Raw genomic sequence first — 21,485 nt, 5'->3', positions numbered from 1 at the left:
GGAACTACTGTTCCAAGTTGGTAGATGGCACCAAGGCTCAGCTACTCACTAGCAGATGTGTGGTAGATGCTAATGCTAACTCTCTTACACTGAAGCTCAGCCACTCACTGAGACAGGTTTTTCAAGTACTGGTGTTTTTTTGTTTGTTTGTTTGTTTGTTTGTTTGTTTGTTTTTTAATGTTATTTGTTCTGTCAGTTATTTGATAAATCCTCCATCTCTTCACTTTCGTTTTAAAACAATCTAGCAAATTTCATTTTAGCTCTCATTTTACTGATAGTATTAAGTTGTTTATTTGTAAGTTAAATTTGATTAACATTCGTCAAATAAGTTTACATTAACTTAAGAGTATCATAGCTAGAGGCCAAAGGAATGATTTGGGTTGTTGAGGGAGAATCTGTTAAGTTTGCTAAAAGGAGTGGGATAGTGGGTTGGTTGTCTCTTACATCACAGAAAGAGATGGTACTAAGACAGAAGTACTTGGTAGAAGATTATTGATTGAGTTGTGGCTTTGCTAATTTACTTTTTAGATTAATTGAGTAGGTATTGAACTGAGGACCTTCCATGTTCTAGGAAGGCGCTCCAGCCTGGTTGTGGGGTTTTTAACTGTAGTTTAGAATGTAACATGGGTTTTATAAAAGTGTCTAGCATGTTAGTATCACCCTCTTTGCCACACCCTTTACTTATTATTTTTGGTATAGATGGATGTTTTGAGTGTATGTATGTATATGCACCACCTGCATGTCTGGTGCCCACAGGTAGAAGAGGGCATCAGATCCATGGAACTAGAATTTTGGTGGTTGTAAACCACCATGTGGGTCCTGGGAACTGTACACAGGTCCTCTGTAGGAGTAACAAGTTCTCTAAACTGCTGAGCCATGTTTTCAGCTTTATTTTTTTATCATACCCTTAAAAAAATAAAGAACAAAAGAATAAACCAGAGGATAATGGATGAATGAACTCACTTTGAAAAGAATTGTTTATATTCGTGTGGATACATTGTATCCTTACAGCAGTACAGTATCCACCTCTTGCAAATTTACTGGGGAAATGAAATTTGGTCCTTCCAAATAGTGTGATAGGAGCATTCTGTTTGGGTCTTTTCTGTAGACAGTTTTTAAGTAGGTGAAGAGTTTTCGATGATCTTCTACTCCTTGACATAATTTCTATAATTATATAATAATAGATGTTGAAAAACATTGTGATCTGGGTCTTGTTTGCTTTTGAAACCATAGGAATAGTGGTAATACAGTTTTTGGTATAATTTGATGAGGTTTTGAAAATAAAGTTGTCAGGTTAAAGTTAAGCAGTTATGGCTCCTCTCTGCAGCCATGCATTCATTCTTTATTATAGAAATAGCTTGGATAGTGTGTTAACTATAAACTTTCCCCTTTGTTTTATATTTGTTGTGCATTTTTAGGCTGTGTGTTTATTTTTAAAGACTTATTTTTATTTATATGTGTGTGCATGTTTGTGTGTGTATATGCACCCGTAGAGCCAAGAGGGTATCTAATCCTTCCTAGAGGTGGAGGTAAACACAGTTGCTCTGATGTGGATGCTGAGGAACTAAAGAAACCTGAACTCAGGTCTCTTAACCTTAGAGCCATTTCTCCAGCTCTATATTGCTTTTTAATATCTTTCATTACTTAATGAATTTATATCTCTTTTTCTAGTAATACTACTTTAAATGAATTATATATATATACTATAGTCATTAATTCAGCCAAAGGAAAAGTCATCAGACCTTTTTGTTGTATACATGGTTATTAAAATATAGCCAGTCTAATAAAAAAAAATCTTCCATTAACATAAATGAATGCAAAGAGAAGAAAGAGAATGCCTTTTTAAAGATAAGTATATACAGTAGGGGGCACTAGATGAAGGCAAAAATGAATTCTTATGTTGAAGCAGCTAAATCCTCTGTCTGGTTCATATGCAAGTAGTGTGGTAATTGTTTCCCCTTAGTTTTCTTGATGGATTTAGTTCTTGGTTCCAAAAGCTGCATGTAAAAGAGACAATAACTGGTCTCACCATTAATCCAGATGAAATTATTACAGTCTAATAATTGTATACCTTTTCTTATGCATCTATTATTTTTAGAGTTTTAGAAAAGAGAAATATGGACTATAATGAATATTTTAGAACAAGACATGAACTTTGTGTTTCTAATGCCTTTTGTACAAAATGTGATTTGTTAAATAAAAAAGGACTTTGTTCTTTTTATGTGTAAATGAAAAAAGGCTTGTTTTTAATGTTAGTGGCATCATTAAATGCTTGTGCTTTTTGTTTTTTCTTTTTTCTAATTGCCCTCTGCTACATCATGTAGTCCAGTATCAGATGGAGATGATGCGCAGCCTTCGCCATGTAAACATTGATCACCTTCATGTGGGCTGGTATCAGTCCACATACTACGGCTCGTTTGTTACCCGGGCGCTTCTGGATTCTCAATTCAGTTACCAGCACGCCATTGAAGAATCGGTCGTTCTCATTTACGGTTAGTACGAGGCTCTTTATTATTCTTTTCCTCCCTTGATATTATTACTACTATTTTTACTTTCTGTCTTTCTGCCTCTTGGAGCAGCCTTGGCAGGCCTTCTCAAGTAAATATCAGCCCCGTTCTGCAGCAGCCTCAGCAGCAGCTACGTCTAGACAGGGTTTCCTTCTTTCTGTTTATTTTTCTTGCTATCAGAGCCCTGATGTGTACGTTTTGGAATGCTGGAGTAGCTGCTTCATTTTTTTCCCTCTTCTCCCTCCCTCCCTCCCTCCTTGCAGGGGCTGGTGGAATGAGACCAGATGTCTAACAAACCCCGATTGCTGGCGTGTCTGGTTCTGTACGTGACTGACCAATCATAAGACAGCGTGCCAAGTTTTCCTTTTCCTTTTCTTTTTCTCTTTACCTCTGACAGCAGCGTACAAAACCTGGACTGTTTCTTAGCACAAAGATTTTTTTCTTTTCGGCCTATTTAATGGTGTTTCCTCAAGCTCTCCAGACCAGATGTTCTGTGCTATATCAGAACCGTAGGCAATTTAACAGCTTTATAGCCTCCCCCTTCCCAAACACTCACAGTTTGCCATATCTGGCAGACTTGCATATAGTTTCCAGCTGAGAAGTAAATGTAACGTCCTGAGTATCTGTCAGAAAAAATACTAATGAATACGATCAATCTTAGGAGCTGCCCTGAAATTGTTTCAGTGTGTTAGCAATTGGATTACAGAGAGAACAAGTTGTTAAAGTGCACTTATATTGGCTGGAAACATTGCATCATCAGACCTTGATGAATTTCCCACTTGCTTCAATCTATTTTGGTTTTCATTTTATCACCTATTGCTAAAAGTTTCACTGTGTTGAATTTCAGACAACATGAATGCTAACACAGGTTTCAGGCAAGCGTTGGCACTCCAGAGCCGTTATCATGCAGCAAGTGCTAAGCTCCCTTCCTTGTGGAGTGTTTAAGCAGTCAGTTTTGACAGAACTTGTTTCTCTAAAACTGAAGCGACACTTTGGGATAGTGCTTTGACGTCGTGGCTTTGTTTTTACAGCCTGCTTTAACGAAGAACTGTGAACAGCACTCACTGGGGTGATGCGCTTTGTTCCCAGGGCTATTTGTTTTCAATTTATTGAAGGGCTCTAGAAGTGTACACAGAGATTTTCTGTGTTTAATATTCATGGATACTTTTCTCTTATTTATGCAAGATCTATAGAACGTATCATCTATTTAATTCTCAACAAGTTTACTGGTTCTAGTTGAGGGTGGGTTTGAAGATATCCTACCTAGATCTTGACTCTTAGTTTTTGTTTTAAGGAGGAAGCCATTCTGGTTTTAATCAGCTTCAAATGATGTCCTGATTGTTTATTTTGGTCTTCATATTTCAAAGCTTGTGTGATTAGTAACAGTGTGCCCAGAATTAGTACTATATGAGCATTAGTAGTGACAAACTTCTCAGTGATATCTTTCTCTTTTTCTTTTTGAGATCCCATAAAAACTGCCCAAGGGTCTCTCTCACTGAAGGCATACAGACTGACTCCTAAACTGATGGAAGTTTGTAAAGAGAAGGACTTTTCTCCCGAAGCGTAAGTGTTCCAGGCCTGTGAGGAGTGTGGGAAAGGACGGCGTGTTTCTTTAGGAGTTCAGTTTGCCACATGTATTGAGTCCTTGGTCGGGCTGTGGTAACGCTGTTGCCGTGTGGATGAAAAAGCCCCTGCATTGTGCTAGTACCACCTGATTCCCTCTCTCCGTGTGTACTGTTCTGTGTGGAGAGTCTCACCTGCAGTCTTACTTGGTGAATTCAGCTAGTGGGAATTAATTCGCCTCAGTATTTGAAGCGTTTTATACGAGGTAGAATAAAGGGGTGAGAAGAGTGGTTAGCCACCATCAGAGTGTAAGCAAGCTGTAGCCCGCTGCTGCACCACATGGCCTCCTTCACGACGATGTGCAAGAGACCTAAACATTTCAAGGATTCAGAAGAAAAAAGGGGCTTATTGGAATTTAAGGGATGACAGGTAAACATCAAATTACCTGTTCTGTGATTTGACTTTGTGGCATGGGAATATATACCTTTAAAAAATTTTTAGAATTCTTCTGTTATTGTGAGGGTTTTTTTTGTTTTGTTTTGTTTTTTTTAATACTTCTTATGAAACCTCTTGCTGGACAGTTCATCTCCAGTTTTCCAATTGGCTCCTAAAAAAAAAAAAAAAAATCAGATGTGTAGATTTTTCAAAGAAAAGCTGACTCCTGACCAGTTGTGAATGTGGACTTGCAGCTAACCTCAGAGAAGCAGTGTTCCGGCTGTGTTCTGAACTTGGTGTGGAGTCTCCTGTGACTCTTGACGCAAACCTTTCTGAGGTTAGAGAGCATGGCCCTCTTCTAGTGCCTTACGCGTAGATTGTATCACAACTCACAGTGACATATCTGTGTTACTGAAATGTAAGAAATCCTGATTACAGCCGATGAGTAGTTTCTTTGCTGAGGACCTAATTTAGGGCTTATAGCTCAGATTCAAATCATTTTCAAAGTTACTTAAGTCACTGGACTTAGGTTTAGCAATCACTTTCCACCCCAAAGCCTTTAAAAGAACGAATGAATTAAAGACTGTGGAGAATGCTTGTAATTAGGTAAAATGTAAGAAATACTCAATTTAGCATTCAGGTCTGACCACTAGCCTCAAGTATTTTTAACATGCTTCACAGATTGAAAAAGGCAAGCATCACCTTTGAGCACATGTTTGAAGAAGTGCCGATTGTAATTAAAAATTCACATCTGATCAATGTCCTAATGTGGGAGCTTGAGAAGAAGTCAGCCGTAGCAGATAAACATGAATTGCTCAGTCTGGCTAGCAGGTAAGTGACCCTTCCTAAGGAAAGTCCCCCACCCAGCTTTTTAAAAAATCAGTTTTGCAAACGGTTCTTTTGCGTAGACTTTCCTTGTGAAACAAGGGAAAATTGCTGGAAAACACTTGGAGGTTACTAAGACACATGTAACAGTGTGTAGTTTTGGGTGGCCCCATTCAGACCCCTGTGAAAACCTTCGGTGATCACTGATGTAGGAGCCCTGGGCTGCCTTCTTTTTACGCTATCATTTGGACTCTGATGGGGAGGGGTTGCTGACATTTAGTTTGATACTGTTTACCATACCGGATCCCAAGAGACTTAGACTGCTCTCCGAGTCTTTAATGATGCTCAGGAGCAGAGGAAGGTGCTTCATCTTACGTCGGTTGCCCTTGTTCCGGTGAGACTTCCTAAGTAATAAACATTCAGCTAGTAGAGTATGTGACCGAAATTAGCATTTCTGATCCTGACCCTGGCTTTTGCTATTTGCAATGTTCTCTAATGGAACTGTTTTAGCTGTCGAATTGACAGGAAGACATTTTTATTTTGCTGTAGTATTGATTGAGATGTCCCGGAACATATTGTTGTCTTTCTGAAATTACTGTTTATCTCCCAGTGCCCCAAAGTCTTGCTTGTTTTTTGTTTTTGATTTTTTTTTTAGTGCAGGACCTCCCACGTGCTGGGCAAGTGACTGTTGTTGAGCGACTCTTAGTGGAAGTGTCAGTAAATTCACAAACAGCTTCTCTTGAAATGCCCTTTAGACTCTAGTGATTCTCCCCTGTGAAGGAGGCCTCAGTAGACTCAGAATGTAAAATGAAGACAGAGTAGACAGTCACTGCAAGTTTCCCCTCGGCACCTAAGTGAAGTCTTCTGCCTCAGACTCCTAGGCGCTGGGCTTATAGATGTATGCCACCATACCTGACTCAGGTGTATTTTTGTAACCAATCAGTCTGGAGCAGAACTTCAATTATTTATCGGATTTGCTGTTGGCATTCAATAGGAACTTGTAAGAGAAATGAAAATCTTTGTAATTATGAGAGGAACAAAGGACTGGACACCAGTTCTCTGTGTTCTGCATGCATAACACTGTAATTCAGGTAACATCCTCCATCACATTAATCCATCACAATGGCCACTATAAAGGCCTTGAAGGGCAACAAGATGGAGAGTGATGGTAACCAGGATGCTAACTGATACAGCCAGCTTTCAAGGAACCAAAGAGTGTACTGTTCAGTTGCAAAGCTATTTTTAGAACAGTCTAGGTTTGTCTGGGAAGATCAAATTTTTCTGTTGTTTTACAGAGGTACTTGGTACACTTGTGTTTAAAGAATCATGCTAAGGACCATTTTTAAAAGCATGTGAGGTTACAATTTGATCTATTAGTATACAGCTGTACAACTCACCTCTTCCCCTCTCCCCTGGCTTTCTACATTGAGCATACAAAACAGCACAGCCTTTGTGCAGCTGGCAGGTCACCAGTAAGCCCGTCTGTAATTTGTTTGTTCCAGCCGCAGTTGTAGTAGCCGAGAATATTATCCTAGTTTGCTCCATCACCAGAAATCTCCAAGTACTATTTTATTATGGTTTTCATCCTTTGTATTGTTGTGACTTTGAAAGGGAGGGCTCTTCTTTCCCTGGGAAATTGTTTAAAGGGTAAATTAGTGCTCTGGGTGGGGGGGGTAGGGGGTGGGAAATAAAGCCTGTCCTGTGAACTGATATGTAGAGCCAAGTGATAACTCTGCCTTAAAATACTAGAAAGTACATTTTGTACATCCTCATTTTCTGACAGTAGTATAACATGGTGATACTTGGATATGTGCCTATTTTATTTTATTTTATTTTATTTTATTTTATTTTATTTTATTTTTAAAGAAACCTGATTGGAAGCTTTTGTTACACAGTTCCTTCTTTAGATACTAGGTTTATTTTCTCATCCATGACCCATATGTCGGTATCAATTCTTTTATTTACAGTTAGTTCGTTTTTTCACACATGCCTGAAATGTACAGTTCCTTCTGTTTGGAGTCTTAGTCCTTTACATTTTACTAGATGGGCATTCTAAATCAGTCTTTGTTAGTTCTAATATTTGTAGAGCACAGGCCTTGAGCTTTTAGACAGTAAACTGGGGGTGAGTGTCCTATATTAAGGATAATAAGCATGAACTGATGCTGTGGTGAGAGCCGACTTCACACTGTCTTGGTTCACATCTGTTTAAGCTGTCTATTTTCAGTTCTTTGTTTCCTTGGCAATAAGAGACAGAGCTGTATTATAGAAGCTCCTCACAGGACTCCCTGTTTCTGTACACTGGCTAAACCAATACTGAAAAGATTGCCTCAGAAAATTGCTCCTGGTGATGGGACCTATTTTCTGTGAATGGTATCTGGAATCGGTGTGAATTGTTAATTGCTATTGCCTATACACCGTGTGTCTTTTTGAGTGTTTCTAACTGGCTGTGTTTCTGAAGACCACTGTTATGGTATACATGTCTCAGGAGCTTGCAAAAGATCCTATCTGTAGTTATATCAGTCTTTTTTTTACTATAATTGCATATACTATACTTCTTAACATGGTTTAACTGTTGAAAGACATTAGTGCAAAGGAAGATTTAGGAATTTGTGAGGGTGGTTCTTCTTCCTCCTCCTCGTTATTGTCATGTGAGAGAGAGAGAGAAAGAGAGAGAGAGGGGAGGGGAGAGGAGAGAGAGAGTGAGTGTGTGTGTGTGTGTGTGTGTGTGTGTGTGTGTGTGTGTGTACAAGTTCAAGTGCTCATGGGGGCCAGAGTTGTCAGATGCCCCTGGAACTTGAGACACAGGTGATTATGCACCATCCTACCCTGGTGCTGAGAACTGAACTTGAGTCCTGTTCAAGAAGAGCACATACTCCTAACCAGTGAGTACCTCTTCAGCCCAGAAAGGCCTGTTGTAACTTTCGTTGCTAAATTACATTGCTTAAAATAAGTGTAGCCGGCCTCTGAGACCGAAAGTCCCTACAGATGGTAGCAGCTTTTCTGCATGCAGCAGTACCTCTCCTGCTCCCTGTGTCATCTCCCTGCTGTGAGAGAGAGGGGGTGTGTTCCTCTCCTGTCCCCTGCGCTTGCTTAAAACCTGTCACGGGAATGGTATTTCTTAATATTGACAGAGTTCTGTTCCTTCACTGTTAAAATGCTTGACCCACAGGCAACTGTCTGCCCCAACTTTATGACCTCACTTGAGTTGAGGGACTCCAAGTATCCATCTCCGGCCTAGATTCTCATTTTATGTCATTCCTAGTTTACAGTCACTGCCAGGCTTTTCCAGTTGTGGAGAGAATAACCTTGACTGGATGCTGTCACTCTCCCTTTCCACCCCTTCCTTGATAGGGTTTTCTGTCACTGTCTGGTTTTTCGAGACAGGGTTTCTCTGTAGCTTTGGAGCCTGTCCTGGACTAGCTCTGTAGCCCAGGCTGGCCTCGAACTCACAGAGAGATCCACCTGCCTCTGCCTCCCGAGTGCTGGGATTACAGGCGTGCGCTACCACCGCCTGGCTGTCACTGTCTTTATCTCCTCATTTCCCGATATCCCCACATTACAATGTTTCATCCATTGTGTGTTGTTGGAGCTTGTGGTGGTTTGAATGTAGTTGGTCCACATAAGCTCAAGGGAGGGGCACTATTAGGAGGCGTGGTTTTGTTGGAGTGGCTGTGGCCGTGTTGGAGGGACTGTGTCACAGTGGGGGCGGGCTTTGAGGTTTTCTCTACTCAGGATACTGCCCAGTGTCGCAGTTGACTTCCTGTTGCCTGCAAGATGTAGGATTTTCAGCCACCACCACATCTGCCTACATACCAACCATGCTCCCCATCATGGTGATAATGGACTGAGCCTCTGAAACTGAGTGAGCCACCCTAGTTAAATGTTTTCTTTGTAGGAGTTGCCGTGGTCATGGTGTATCTTCACAGCAAGGAAAACAGAGCTCTCACCAGAGTTTTAAAACCTTGCTTGTCATGTGTCCCTGGATGCCGTCCCTTGGCACTGAGTACTGTTGGCTGATTCATGGACTCTTCCTTCGCGATCCATTAACGTATCAAGGGTTACTTTCACTCACAGACAACTCTCTTGCTCATCCCCCCTCCCCAGTGTCAGTGGTAGTCTGGATCTGTCTTTCCCCCCACATACATTGAGAGGTGAGTCCATCTTAATTCCATGAACTTTTGCTACTTTAAGCCAAAACTTCATTATTTTTCCTTGATTTATTTTGATCTTAAAACTTCCTACTTTTTTCTCATTTGTTTTAGTTTGTTCTTATTTTTAACATCCTACTTTTAACCTTTTCCTCTTTCAAAATAGGTATCTGATATCTTGCTAAATGCAGACAGATTGCTCATATTGTTCCTTCTAAGTCTTTGCTGGGTCACATTGTCTTTAGACTAGAGCCAAGACTGCAAAAGGTCTGTAGTGTGACTCCGCCTGCCTCTGCACTGTCAGAGTACTCGCCCAGGGGTCTCTGTAGTGTGACTCCGCCTGCCTCTGCACTGTCAGAGTACTCGCCCAGGGGTCTCTGTAGTGTGACTCCGCCTGCCTCTGCACTGTCAGAGTACTCGCCCAGGGGTCTCTGTAGTGTGACTCCGCCTGCCTCTGCACTGTCGTAGAGCTCACATCCCCCGTTCTGAGTGTATTCTGGTCTGGGGAGCTATTCATTGCTCCTTACATGCATCTCCTTCTTCACACTGGCATCCCACCATGCTGCTCTTGCTCAGTATCTATAGTATGTCTTTCCACTCTCCTTGCCTGCTGCCTGCCACCATCTCCTTTTCAAAAACCCCAAATTCAGTTGTCAGATCATCTGGGAGGGTCTCACTTTATTCCACCCAACCATCTTTTATAAGCATCTGCTGTGCATCTGTTGCAGCACTTAACCATGGTTACATGCTTATCTCTCTACTTTCTTCTCGGTGCTGTGTGTTAAGTGCAGTCATATCTTACAGATAAAGCCTTATTGTCTAAGGGAGTGACTGGCAGTGAAAGTATGGCCTCAGTACGTGTTGAAAGAAGGAGTGTGAGATGCAGTATTGGTAAATGAATTCTAAGTTATTTGGGAAGCAATGTGACTAATCAGTGGTTCTGGACATTTGGTTAGCTACTAGGGAGAAAAAATCACCCTTGTTCCTCATCTTGCACCATATGCCCAAACACTTGAGTCTGGGTGGATTAAAATCAAACTATTAAGAAGAAACTAGAAAACAACAACAAATACCCAAATTCTCAGAGAAGGCATACTTTTCCAGTTAAAAAGTGGTTCAAACATTTCAATGGAATACTGTAAATGTGAATTAAGTATTAGTATTAAAGGAACACTTGAAGCCAGTTGTGGTGGTACATGCCTAAAGTGCCAGCACTAGGGAGATAGAGGCAGGAAGATGGGGGAGGTTGTTCAAGGTTAGCCTCAGTGACAGCAAGTATGAGGCCAGCTTGGGCTCCATGATACCCTGTGTGGAGGAAAGGGGGAGGGAGGAGAGGAGAGGAGGGGGAGAAGATAGAAAGAGATTAGGCAGGTGGGGTTACTGAGTCAAGGTTGTCTAAGAACTGCTTGACTGGGATTAAAAAGTAGATTTACACACACACACACACACACACACACACACACACACACACACACTCTTCATTCTATTATAATACCATTTAAGAAAGAACCCAGGGGCTGGAGATAAGGCTCCGTGGTTAAGAGCATTGGCTGCTTTTCCAAAGGTCCTGAGTTCAATTCCCAGCAACCACATGGTGGTTCACAACCATCTGTAATGAGATCTGGTGCCCTCTTCTGGCCTGCAGGGATGTGTGCAGGCAGAGCACTGTATACATAATAATAATAAATAAATAAATCTTAAAAAAGAAAGAGAGAGAGAGAGAGAGAGAGAGAGAGAGAGAGAGCGCGCGAGAGCGCGCGCGAGCCTGTTTCTTCCTTAGCCAGTTGTCTGCTCAAACCAGGAAACTGAGCCACTAGTACCCTGCTCCTCTGTGATACCGTATGTGTAAAGGCGGCAATTCTGCTTACTTTGCTGCATGCTCACTGCTGCTGTGCTTGGTCAGGCTAAGGGCATTTTCCCCTGGAGTGGCACATCTCTATTTGTGGCTCTGATTTTGTTTTGGTTTTTTCAAGACATGATTTCTCTGTGTAGCCCTGGCTGTCATGGAACTCGCTCTGTAGACCTAGCTGGCTACAGAGATCTCTATACTCTCAGAGATCCCCTACCTCTGCCTCCCACGTGCTGGGATTAAAGGCATGTACCACCATCATACCTGCCTCACTTTCAGTGTTTTTAAACTAGACATAATTTCATCATGCTAACTATTTTAAAGGAAGCAGGTTAGTCTTTAGTTGGCCAGGGTGCTCTTTCAAATTTTAGCTGAGAAGATTCATGCATACAAACCACGTGACTGTGTTAGAAGGGAGGTTTGTTGCCCCTGGGCTCCTTGGGTGGTTTTTGTTTTTAAATCAAATGGATTTTAAAATGCCTATTTCTTGCCTGTCTCAGGCCTTCATCACTTGTACTTATCTTTTCTCTGGAACATTTTTTTTGGCATAGCTAACTCCTAATCCTCTGTTTTCAGCCTGTAATCTCCTCAGAGATATTCTGACATATATCTAAAGCTCTCCATAGTTGTAGGTCCAGTGAAGATGGAGATCGTGTATGTCTCTCTGTTTCCTAAGGCTGAGACTGTCATGTAATAAACTTCAGCAAATGTCTGTCTGTTTGAAGTTAGTGAACGGGAGTACTGGTTGTCAGCCAGCTGCTGTTGGAATATGTGTGTCTATCAGTTGTCCGGGCTTCCTTGAAGCAGCAGATGATTGCATGCAGCAACGGTGTATATTGTGGTCATTCTGTCAATTGTTATCATCCCTTTATAAGAAGATGTTAGTAACTGAACTGCATTAGAAGTTTCTTGAAAGACAAGGGAGTATAAAAGACTACCTAGTAGAATTCTAGGAATGGCGAGAGACAAAGATAGCTTCATCTGCTATGCAGAGTAAATGCTGGTATTACCTTAGAACCTGCTAGATAAGAACTGCAGTTTAAGGGGCTCTGATTGTTTACATGTTTTTTCTGGTGACTGCTAATTTAAAGTCCTAGGGGCATAAGGGAAAGGTTTTAAGGAAAAAGTGCAGGAGTAGAGAATTTAAATTAAACTTGGCTTTTTACAGATGCCCATTATAGTTGTCTCACTAGATATGCTGAACAGTTCTGGCCCTCACCCTGTGCTTTGACAGGAAGAAAGAGAGCTGGTGCAGACACTTCTGGGCTTGTGGCTTGAGCTTGACTAGGAAGCTTAGTAACAAGATCTCACTGTTGGCTACCCTTGCATCTCCCTAAGTATGGGCTCATTCCTTTAACAAAAGGCAGGTTCAGTTAACGTCTCAGAACTGTTCAGAGCACATGCGAAGCAATAGCCTGAAGAATGACATGCCAGTTTATTTTGCTTTTCCAGCAATCATTTGGGGAAGAATCTCCAGTTGCTGATGGACCGGGTGGATGAAATGAGCCAGGACATAATCAAATACAACACGTACATGAGGAATACCAGTAAACAGCAGCAGCAAAAACATCAGGTGGGTATGGAGAATTCAGCAGTCATCCATCTCTAGGCGTAAATGCTTCAGGAGTCTCCTTCAGAATGGTTGGGAAAGCGTTGGCTGGTAACCTAATGACTCTCATATTTTAAAAGAATAGTCTTTATTTATTTTATTTATTTATTAATAGTCTTATTTGTTTACACTTTGTACTTAAAAATACCTGACTTACAGAGTGCAGGTCTATTTTGGCTCAGAGTGTAATGCCAAGGTTATGCAAATAGGTGATACATTATTGAGAAAATCAGAGGCAGAAGAGAGTCACAGTGTCACAGCTCATTTCTTCACTAACTGTAATTGGTTTGGTAGTGGCTCATTGCGGCATACTTAGCAATCTTCAGTTCATTTAAAAACTGAGCAATTGTGATTAAGAGCAAGCAATTTTGATAGGAAATAATAGACCAACTGCTGTGGAATAGATAGTATAGTACAGATAAAACCCTAGGATTACCCAAATATTCTCATGCACATACATAGTCTTTTGTGCACTTAACCTTTTCTTTATTCGTGTTACCTGATGGCCACATGGCTTTCATAGTGTCTTGTAATACTGTTTTTATTGCTCTAAAATGTTCTTAGCCCTTGATTCATACATAAGTTGACTTCAGCATGTTTATCTGTGAAAATGGTATTTTTAAAATATGACCTCTCTGCTAAAATGTACTATATATTAAGTGTTGTTAAACAAACTATGTTAAGCACAGCTAAGTAGTTCTGAGAGTATTGTATTTAAAAAAAAAAAATCTTAGCATCAGTTCACATATATAGTGAATTTAAAATACATGGTTTTGCTGCATTTGAATGGAGAAGACATATATAAATCTGTAAAGTGTTCTTTTAAATTGAACATGTAGCAGATAGTGTCTGATGAATTGTGGGAGAGAGGATGGGAACCTGGGTTAGTTACTTTTTCCTGTGTGTCTTTCAGTAGGGAAAGGACTCACATGGGGTATCAAATTCAGTAACAGTCTTATGTGTACTTTTTATTGTTTTAGAGTATTGAAATCTAACATTGATGTTATGCTTAGTGACACTGTTCAGAATCCCTTTTAGGTTTGTCTCAGCATCCTTTATCCTGTATGATGAGATCTTTGCAAAGGAAGTTATGCTTTATTAGAACAGTTGTTAGCGCTGGTTTTCATAGGGATCCAAGGACTTCAAGCATGTATTAGCCCAGGGTGGTGTCTCATTACTTGACCATACAATTTGCTGCTGTGACAAGCCACCTAAGAGCATTCTTTCATTATAATTGGCATATGATTTATTGTTAGTTGTAGTTAGAGTTTTCCTGCCTGGCACACAGTCAGGACAAATCTCTCTCACCCACCAGTCCCACAGTCGCTCAGACCCAACCAAGAAAGCATACAGAAACTTATATTGCTTACAAACTGTATGGCCGTGGCAGGCTTCTTGTTATCTACTTCTTCTATCTTAAATTAACCCATTTCTGTTAGTCTATACTTTGCCACATGGCTTGTGGCTTACCAGTGTCTTTACATGTTGCTTCTCATGGCGGCGGTAGGCGGTGTCTCTCCCCAGCCTTCTACTTCCCAGAATTCTCTTCTCTCTTGTCCCGCCTTATACTTCCTGCCTGGCCACTGGCCAATCAGAACTTTATTTACATAGAGTGATATCCACAGCACTTCCCCTTTTCTTTTTTTTTTTTAAGGAAGGTTTTAACTTTTACATAGTACAATTACATATAACAAAACAATTATCAAACAAGAATTACAGTTACAATATTAAAGAAGATATCCTATCTATCTTATATTTGTGAGTCTAAAGTTTTATATCTAACTTACCTTGTATCATAACTGAGGAAATTATAACTATCTAGTCTTCAACCACATCGAAGACTTCAGAAGGATATAATATTACCTGAGAACCGAGAGAAGGATATAAGCATTTTTCAGGAGTCTTGCAAGAGTAGACAGAGACAGCTGGCAGCCTGGACAGTCACCTAATGTTCCTTTGTAAAGTTGGGGCATTTGTCTTCAGCCCACAGGGCTAGAGTCTCTCGGTGGCTTCTCTCAGTGTCCTGTAGAATGTCTGGCAGTTTCCTCTGTGAAGCAGGAACCTGAAGGACCATTTTGTCAAGCAAAGTTTAGTGGTCACCTTTCTATGGGTCTTGCATGTCCAGTCGATCAAGCAGTCCAGGCAAGAACAGTTTCTTGTCCAAATGGCTATTTTTGCCAAAGTGAAGATAAACTCCATATGAAGTGTCTTCAGTGCCCATCCTCCTCTCTGAAGTAAATCGGTGCTGCCAGGAGCAGACATGTCTCACTGTCCAGAAAGTCTAAATTTTAAAAGTATTTTAAATGCCATATTCTGTAGGTCTTTGATGTACTTGAAGATTACCTATCTATCTAAAATATGTCTATGTATATCTAGAAGACTTAACTAACATGGCTACGAGTATGATTATCATAGATGACTAATTATTAATCTATTTTTAATTATCCATTTCAATTTAAAATGAGCTATACAAACATAATACCTTAAACACAATTAGAAATATACACACAGTATAACAAAATTAACTTTAAGTTTGTATCAATAGACTAAAGTCTATACCAATGTAAAACATTTTAAACAAGTTGTTGCTCTTTAGAAGTAAGTTCCTTAATCTACCCTTTCATCCTATTATATCTGTATCATATCCCCTTTTCTTCTTTAGAAAGATATCTCATTTATAATCAAACTGCTTTAAAGAAAAATAATGGTTTTTCTCTGTCCCACACCAGAGGGCTCTTCTGATTTGGGACACAAGAATCTCTTAACCTTTTATTTTAGCAATATGTCTGGGTTTAGAGAAGGAGTTAGCCAATTCCATCTCCAAAGCCAGCTTGATAATTTTGGGAATGTGGGCGTAGTTTCTCTTACTACTTCCTGCTGGAGGGGGGCGCTGTATCTTATGGGGACATAAAGAAAATTTTAGGTTTATGGAGTAGTCCATTAGGGTAAACCTCTGAGCCAGTTGCCTTGAAACCATTCTGGATGTTGGATCATCTGGGCCATGGTGTCATTGGAGACCTTTCAGGTGGTCTTGGCTGATCAAACCTGATGTATCTTAATCTGGAACAAATCCATAGCCTCTGGCTTTCTGTGGAAACAAAAGCAGAGACTCTTTTCCAAAGCAACATATCCTTATATCCAAATTTTGAAGTCAAGGTGTCTTTAAAATTTACATATTTGTTTAACTCAACAGCTTCTATGATCAAATCTTTTTTTGTAGTTAAAAATCCCAAAGACAATATAAACCAGATTCTCAGTGTAATATCCATCTTTGTAAGACTGAAGCGCTGCTGTGGCTGCTGGCTCCGCCCACCTCAGATTCCCAACATGGCGGTGGTACAGTTTACCGCCAGCTCTGGGTCTGGAGCCATGTGTACCATCAACTATCAGAAGCAGTTCTATCAAAGCAGCGCATAGCCCAGAAACCTTTTTTTCTTTTTTTATACTAGCAAAGGCTAAATCCACCACCCAGCAGAGTAAAGTGCCGCTTGTAGACTCCTCATTCCCGCCACACTGCAGGTCAGACGCACACGCCAGGAACCTGCCATAGTAGCTCAAACCGGCAGGCTGCCGCTAACTTGAGAGAGACAACTAGGAAGCTGTTTTTAGCTCAGTCTTAGAATCTTTTTTCTCAGGTTTTAGGTGGAAACTCTTGCCAACACATTGGGCGCCATTTGTAGTTAGAGTTTTCCTGCCTGGCCCACAGTCAGGACAAATCTCTCTTACCCGCCAGTCCCACAGTCGCTCAGACCCAACCAAGAAAGCACACAGAAACTTATATTGTTTACAAACTGTATGGCTGTGGCAGGCTGCTTGTTATCTACCTTTTCTATCTTAAATTAACCCATTTCTGTTAGTCTATACTTTGCCACATGGCGTGTGGCTTACCAGTGTCTTTACACGTTGCTTCTCCTGGCAGCGGCTGGCGGTGTCTCTCCCCAGCCTTCTACTTCCCAGAATTCTCTTCTCTCTTGTCCCGCCTTATACTTCCTGCCTGGCCACTGGCCAATCAGAACTTTATTTACATAGAGTGATATCCACAGCAGTTAGTCAGTGTCTTTGAGTGTATCACTGCCACTTTTTCAGACAGGCATCAAGCAGTTTGTATGTTGGGAAGTATTGTGTGAGCTGGTATGAGCTAAGGCACAGGTGAGCACTAAGAACAATAGAGTAACAAGAAAAGCAGTGGAAGCAACGTCATCAAAGTTACCATGATGGTATTCTTAGTGTTGATAGTAGTTTGGGTCAGGCGAGTAGTGTGTTACTTCGTTGTTAATGTTGAGATAAGTCATCTGCCTCTTCATCCAAAGTGTGACCCATCACTGGTGAAGCATGACCCCAGGCCCTCTGTTGCCCAGCCTGTCCTGAAGCAGTAGTAGAACACTTCTAGAGCACACAGTGAAACCTGAGCTGATGAAAAATGATGTGTCTTTATTGCTGCCCTGTTGCTTCACAGAAGTCAGTTACCAAGTATTGTCATTTATGGAAACTTTGGAATTCAGAGCTGCCAGGTTTGCTCTGTGTGTGTGTGTGTGTGTGTGTGTGTGTGTGTGTGTGTGTGTGTGTGTGTGTGTGTGTGTGTTTGTGAGGTCTTTGTTTTTTTGATTAAGAAAAATAATCAAATCATTTTCTCTTTGATTTTAGTATCAGCAGCGTCGCCAACAGGAGAATATGCAGCGCCAGAGTCGAGGGGAGCCCCCGCTTCCTGAGGAGGACCTCTCCAAACTCTTCAAGCCCCACCAGGCCCCTGCCAGGATGGATTCGCTGCTCATTGCAGGTATCACTGGCCATGGGGACACATGTGGCTTCTTGTCTTCTTCAGGGATCAGTATATAATAAAAAAATTCCCAAGCAGCATTGTGAGTCATAAAAACTAGTATCTTATAAATGGTTAAAAATTGAACTTGTGTCTAGCACCTGCAGTTTCTGTGGCTAAGAACTTGTAACCCTTTTGTGTTATTTCTCCTGCCTGCTGAGGAGAACCTGTGCTATTTCTCAGATGTCTTAACATAATGTGGGTCTGATCTGAATGGTCAGCTGTTGACGGACAGCTAATAGATAGGGCTTATGGCTGATGATTATTAGAAAGAAATGTGTGTTTTATCATAGTTTAGGCCACTGAGAGTGGAAGATAGATTCTTTGCAAAAGACATTCTTTATCTCTTGTGGAAAATACCATTAGGTTATTTTTTCTTTGTTGAATTCTTGATTTAAAACAAATTACAAGTGATTCTGTTTTCAACATTCTAGGTCATTTTGCAGTTTGTTGAACATTAATTATGATTTCCCTTTCTCAAATATGCAGGCCAGATTAACACTTACTGCCAGAACATCAAGGAGTTCACCGCCCAGAACTTAGGCAAACTCTTTATGGCCCAGGCTCTTCAGGAATACAATAACTAAGAAAAGGAAGTTGGCAGAAAAGAAGGGGAGTAGAAGACTGCTGAGATTTCCCCAGAGGGACTCTTGGAACAGTATTTCTGTCCTGCAAGTGGAGAGGGATTCTCCAGTGCCACCTCTTCAGTGTCTTTCTAGCCAGCAATAAAATCTTGGTTGATTGTGCACTGGCCTTCTGGTTTTCTTTTGTGTTGATGTCTTTATTTCCAAAAAAGATGAAAGAAGTCTTGACTAGAAGCTTCACACTCTCAGACTCCAGGCACTCAGTTCGCATTCAGTGTATGCTCCTGTGGCATTCACTGCTGTCCGTTTGTCCATCTCATCTCATCTCATCTCATCTCATCTCATCTCATCTCATCTCATCTCATCTCATCTCTCTCTCTCTCTCTCTCTCTCTCTCTCTCTCTCTCTCTCTCACACACACACACACACACACACACACACACACACACACACTTCACTGCCCTTTCTGGGCAACTGGGCCTTTTTGTCCCCTGCTCTGGAGGTCTGTGGGCACTTTGTGTACTTGCACAGGTGTCCTCCTTTTCTTCAAGTGGTGAGCATCTGTTTCCATAATGAGAAAGGAATTTTAAAAAGTAATTTATGAGATGATCATATTTTCTATTAAAATGAAACCCATCTTTTGTATATTTGCTTAGGACTTCATATTTCTCTTCCTACACCACAAAGTTGTATTATCACTGAGCATTATACATGGAGGAAGAAAACTTAGAGTAGTAGTGCATTGGAAAAAACATATTTGAATAATTTTATACACAGAGCACGATGATACTCACCTGTGAATTATCTCGGTACTCAGGAGACAGGAAGCTCATGAGTATAGTGGCTACACATTTGGAAGAGTATTGAAGGTTCCACATTTGTATAACCCCAGAATTACCCAGAGATGAAAGGATCAGTCGTCTGTCTGAGTTGATATTCTAGACAGTCTGTTCCGGGTATGACGTTGTCAGTTGAGCTTTACCTTTAAAAGCTTAGGACCCTGAACATCCTAGAGACAAATCAAGTACTAATTTTGTATGTCATGATTTGCCTAGGATAAATTCCTAAAAATGGGCCTGCTGGCCAAGAGGTTTATAATTTTTTTATTTATTTGTTTGTTTGTTTGTTTTTTTAATTTTTTTTCTTTATTATTATGTGTTTTAAATTTTATACATCAGCCATGGGTTCCCCTGTCCTCCCCCCTCCCGCTCCCACCCCTACCTTCCTCTCAGCCCCTCCCCTCCATTCCCATGTCCTCCAGGATCATGGCACCCCTGGGGATTCATTTAAACCTGGTGGATTCAGTACAGGCAGGTCCAGTCCCCTCCTTCCAGGCTGAGCAAAGTGTCCCTGTGTAAGCCCAAGGTTCCAAACAGCCAGCTCATGCACTAAGGACAGGTCCTGGTCCCACAGACTGGGTGCCTCCCAAACAGATCAAGCTATTCAATTGTCTCACTTATCCAGAGGGCCTGATCCAGCTGGGGGCTCCACAGCCTTTGTTTCATAATTCATGTGCTTCCATTCGTTTGGCTATTTGTCTCTGTGCTTTTTGCAATCTTGGATTCAACAATTCACGCTCTTGCAGTCCCTCCTCTTTCTCGACAGTTGGACACCTGGAGCTCCACATGGGGCCTGGCTGAGGATCTCTGCATCCACTTCCATCAGTTATTGGATGAGAGTTCCAAGATGACTTTTAGGGTGTTTGGCCATCTGATCACCAGACTAGGTGAGATCAGGCTTTCTCTCTACCATTGCCAGAAGACTACAGAGGATAAATCAGTGTGGATTTCTGGGGACCTCTCGAGCACTCTGCCTATTCCTGTTCTCATGTGGTCTTCATTTGTCATGGTCTGTTATTCCTCATTCTCCCTTTCTGTTCTTGATCCAGCTGGGATCTCCTGCTCCCCTAAGCTTTCTTACCCTCAAATCTTGCCCTTCATTACTCCCACTGTCGTCCAGGTTGTTCATGTAGATCTCATCCATTTCTCTGTCATTGGGTGATCCTTGGGTCTTTCCTAGGGTCCCGTTTTCTAGGTAGCCTCCCTGGAGTATTGTAGCAGTCTAGTCATCTTTGTTTTACATCTAGTATCCTTCTATGAGAGAGTACATACCGTGTTTGTCCTTCTGAGTCTGGGTTACCTCACTCAGAATGATTTCTTCTAGATCCATCCATTTGCCTGCAAACTTCATGATGTCATTGTTTTTCTCTGCTGAGTAGTACTCCATTGTGTATATGTACCATATTTTCTTTATCCATTCTTCAGTTGAAGGGCATCTAGGTTGTTTCCAGGTTCTGGCTATTACAAACAATGCTGATATGAACATAGCTGAGCAAATGCCCTTGTGGTATGATTGAGCATTCCTTGGGTATGCCCAAGAGTGCTACAGCTGGGTCTTGGGGGAGATGGATTCCCAATTTTCTAAGGAAGCGCCATATTGATTTCCAAAGTGGCTGTACAGCTTGCATTCCCACCAGCAGTGGAGGAGAGTTCCCCTTGCTCCACATCCTCTCCAGCATAAGCTGTCTTCTGTGTTTTTGATCTTAGCCACTCTGACAGGTATAAGGTGGTATGTCAGAGTCATTTTGATTTGCATTTCCTGGATAATTAGGGATGTTGAGCAATTCCTTAAATGTCTTTCAGCCATTTGAACTTCCTCTGTGGAGAATTCTCTGTTTAGTTCTTTATATATTCTGGATATCAGCCCTCTGTCAGATGTGGGGTTGGTGAAGACCTTTTCCCATTCTGTAGGCTGTCACTTTGTCTTGTTGACCATGTCCTTTGCTCTACAAAAGCTTCTCAGTTTTGACAGGTCCGATTGATTGATTGTTTCTCTCAGTGTCTGTGCTACAGGTGTTATATTTAGAAAGTGATCTCCAGTGCCAATGTGTTCAAAAGTACTTCCTACTTTCTCTACTATCAGGTTCAGAGTAGCTGGACTTATGTTGAGGTCTTTGATCCACTTGGATTTAAGTTTTGTGCACGGTGACAGATATGGATCTATTTGCAGCCTTCTACACATTGACATCCAGTTATGCCAGCACCATTTGTTGAAGATGCTTTCTTTTTTCCATTGTACATTTTTGGCTTCTTTGTCAAAAATTATATGTTCATAGGTGTGCGGCTTAATGTCAGGGTCTTCAATTCGAT

At 41.2% G+C, this 21,485-nt stretch overlaps 1 protein-coding gene across 1 annotated transcript in view; it reads left to right on the top strand.

Annotated features, from left to right (window-relative positions):
* Window positions 1–18,498, top strand: part of Eif3h (eukaryotic translation initiation factor 3 subunit H) — a 94,033-nt gene extending 75,535 nt beyond the window's left edge. Inside the window, exons 3-8 of the mRNA XM_036209111.1 lie at window positions 2,325–2,492; window positions 3,971–4,070; window positions 5,187–5,336; window positions 12,780–12,900; window positions 17,581–17,713; window positions 18,242–18,498. Coding sequence (XP_036065004.1) covers window positions 2,325–2,492; window positions 3,971–4,070; window positions 5,187–5,336; window positions 12,780–12,900; window positions 17,581–17,713; window positions 18,242–18,339 — 770 coding nt within the window. The 3' untranslated portion in view covers window positions 18,340–18,498. The remainder of the gene's footprint in view (window positions 1–2,324; window positions 2,493–3,970; window positions 4,071–5,186; window positions 5,337–12,779; window positions 12,901–17,580; window positions 17,714–18,241) is intronic.
* The last annotated feature ends 2,987 nt before the right edge of the window (window positions 18,499–21,485 follow it).

Source organism: Onychomys torridus, chromosome 16 (assembly GCF_903995425.1).
Source record: "Onychomys torridus chromosome 16, mOncTor1.1, whole genome shotgun sequence".
Classification (NCBI taxonomy): domain Eukaryota; kingdom Metazoa; phylum Chordata; class Mammalia; order Rodentia; family Cricetidae; genus Onychomys; species Onychomys torridus.
Note: the sequence above shows the minus strand (reverse complement) of the source record. Positions and strands in the feature narration are given on the sequence as shown.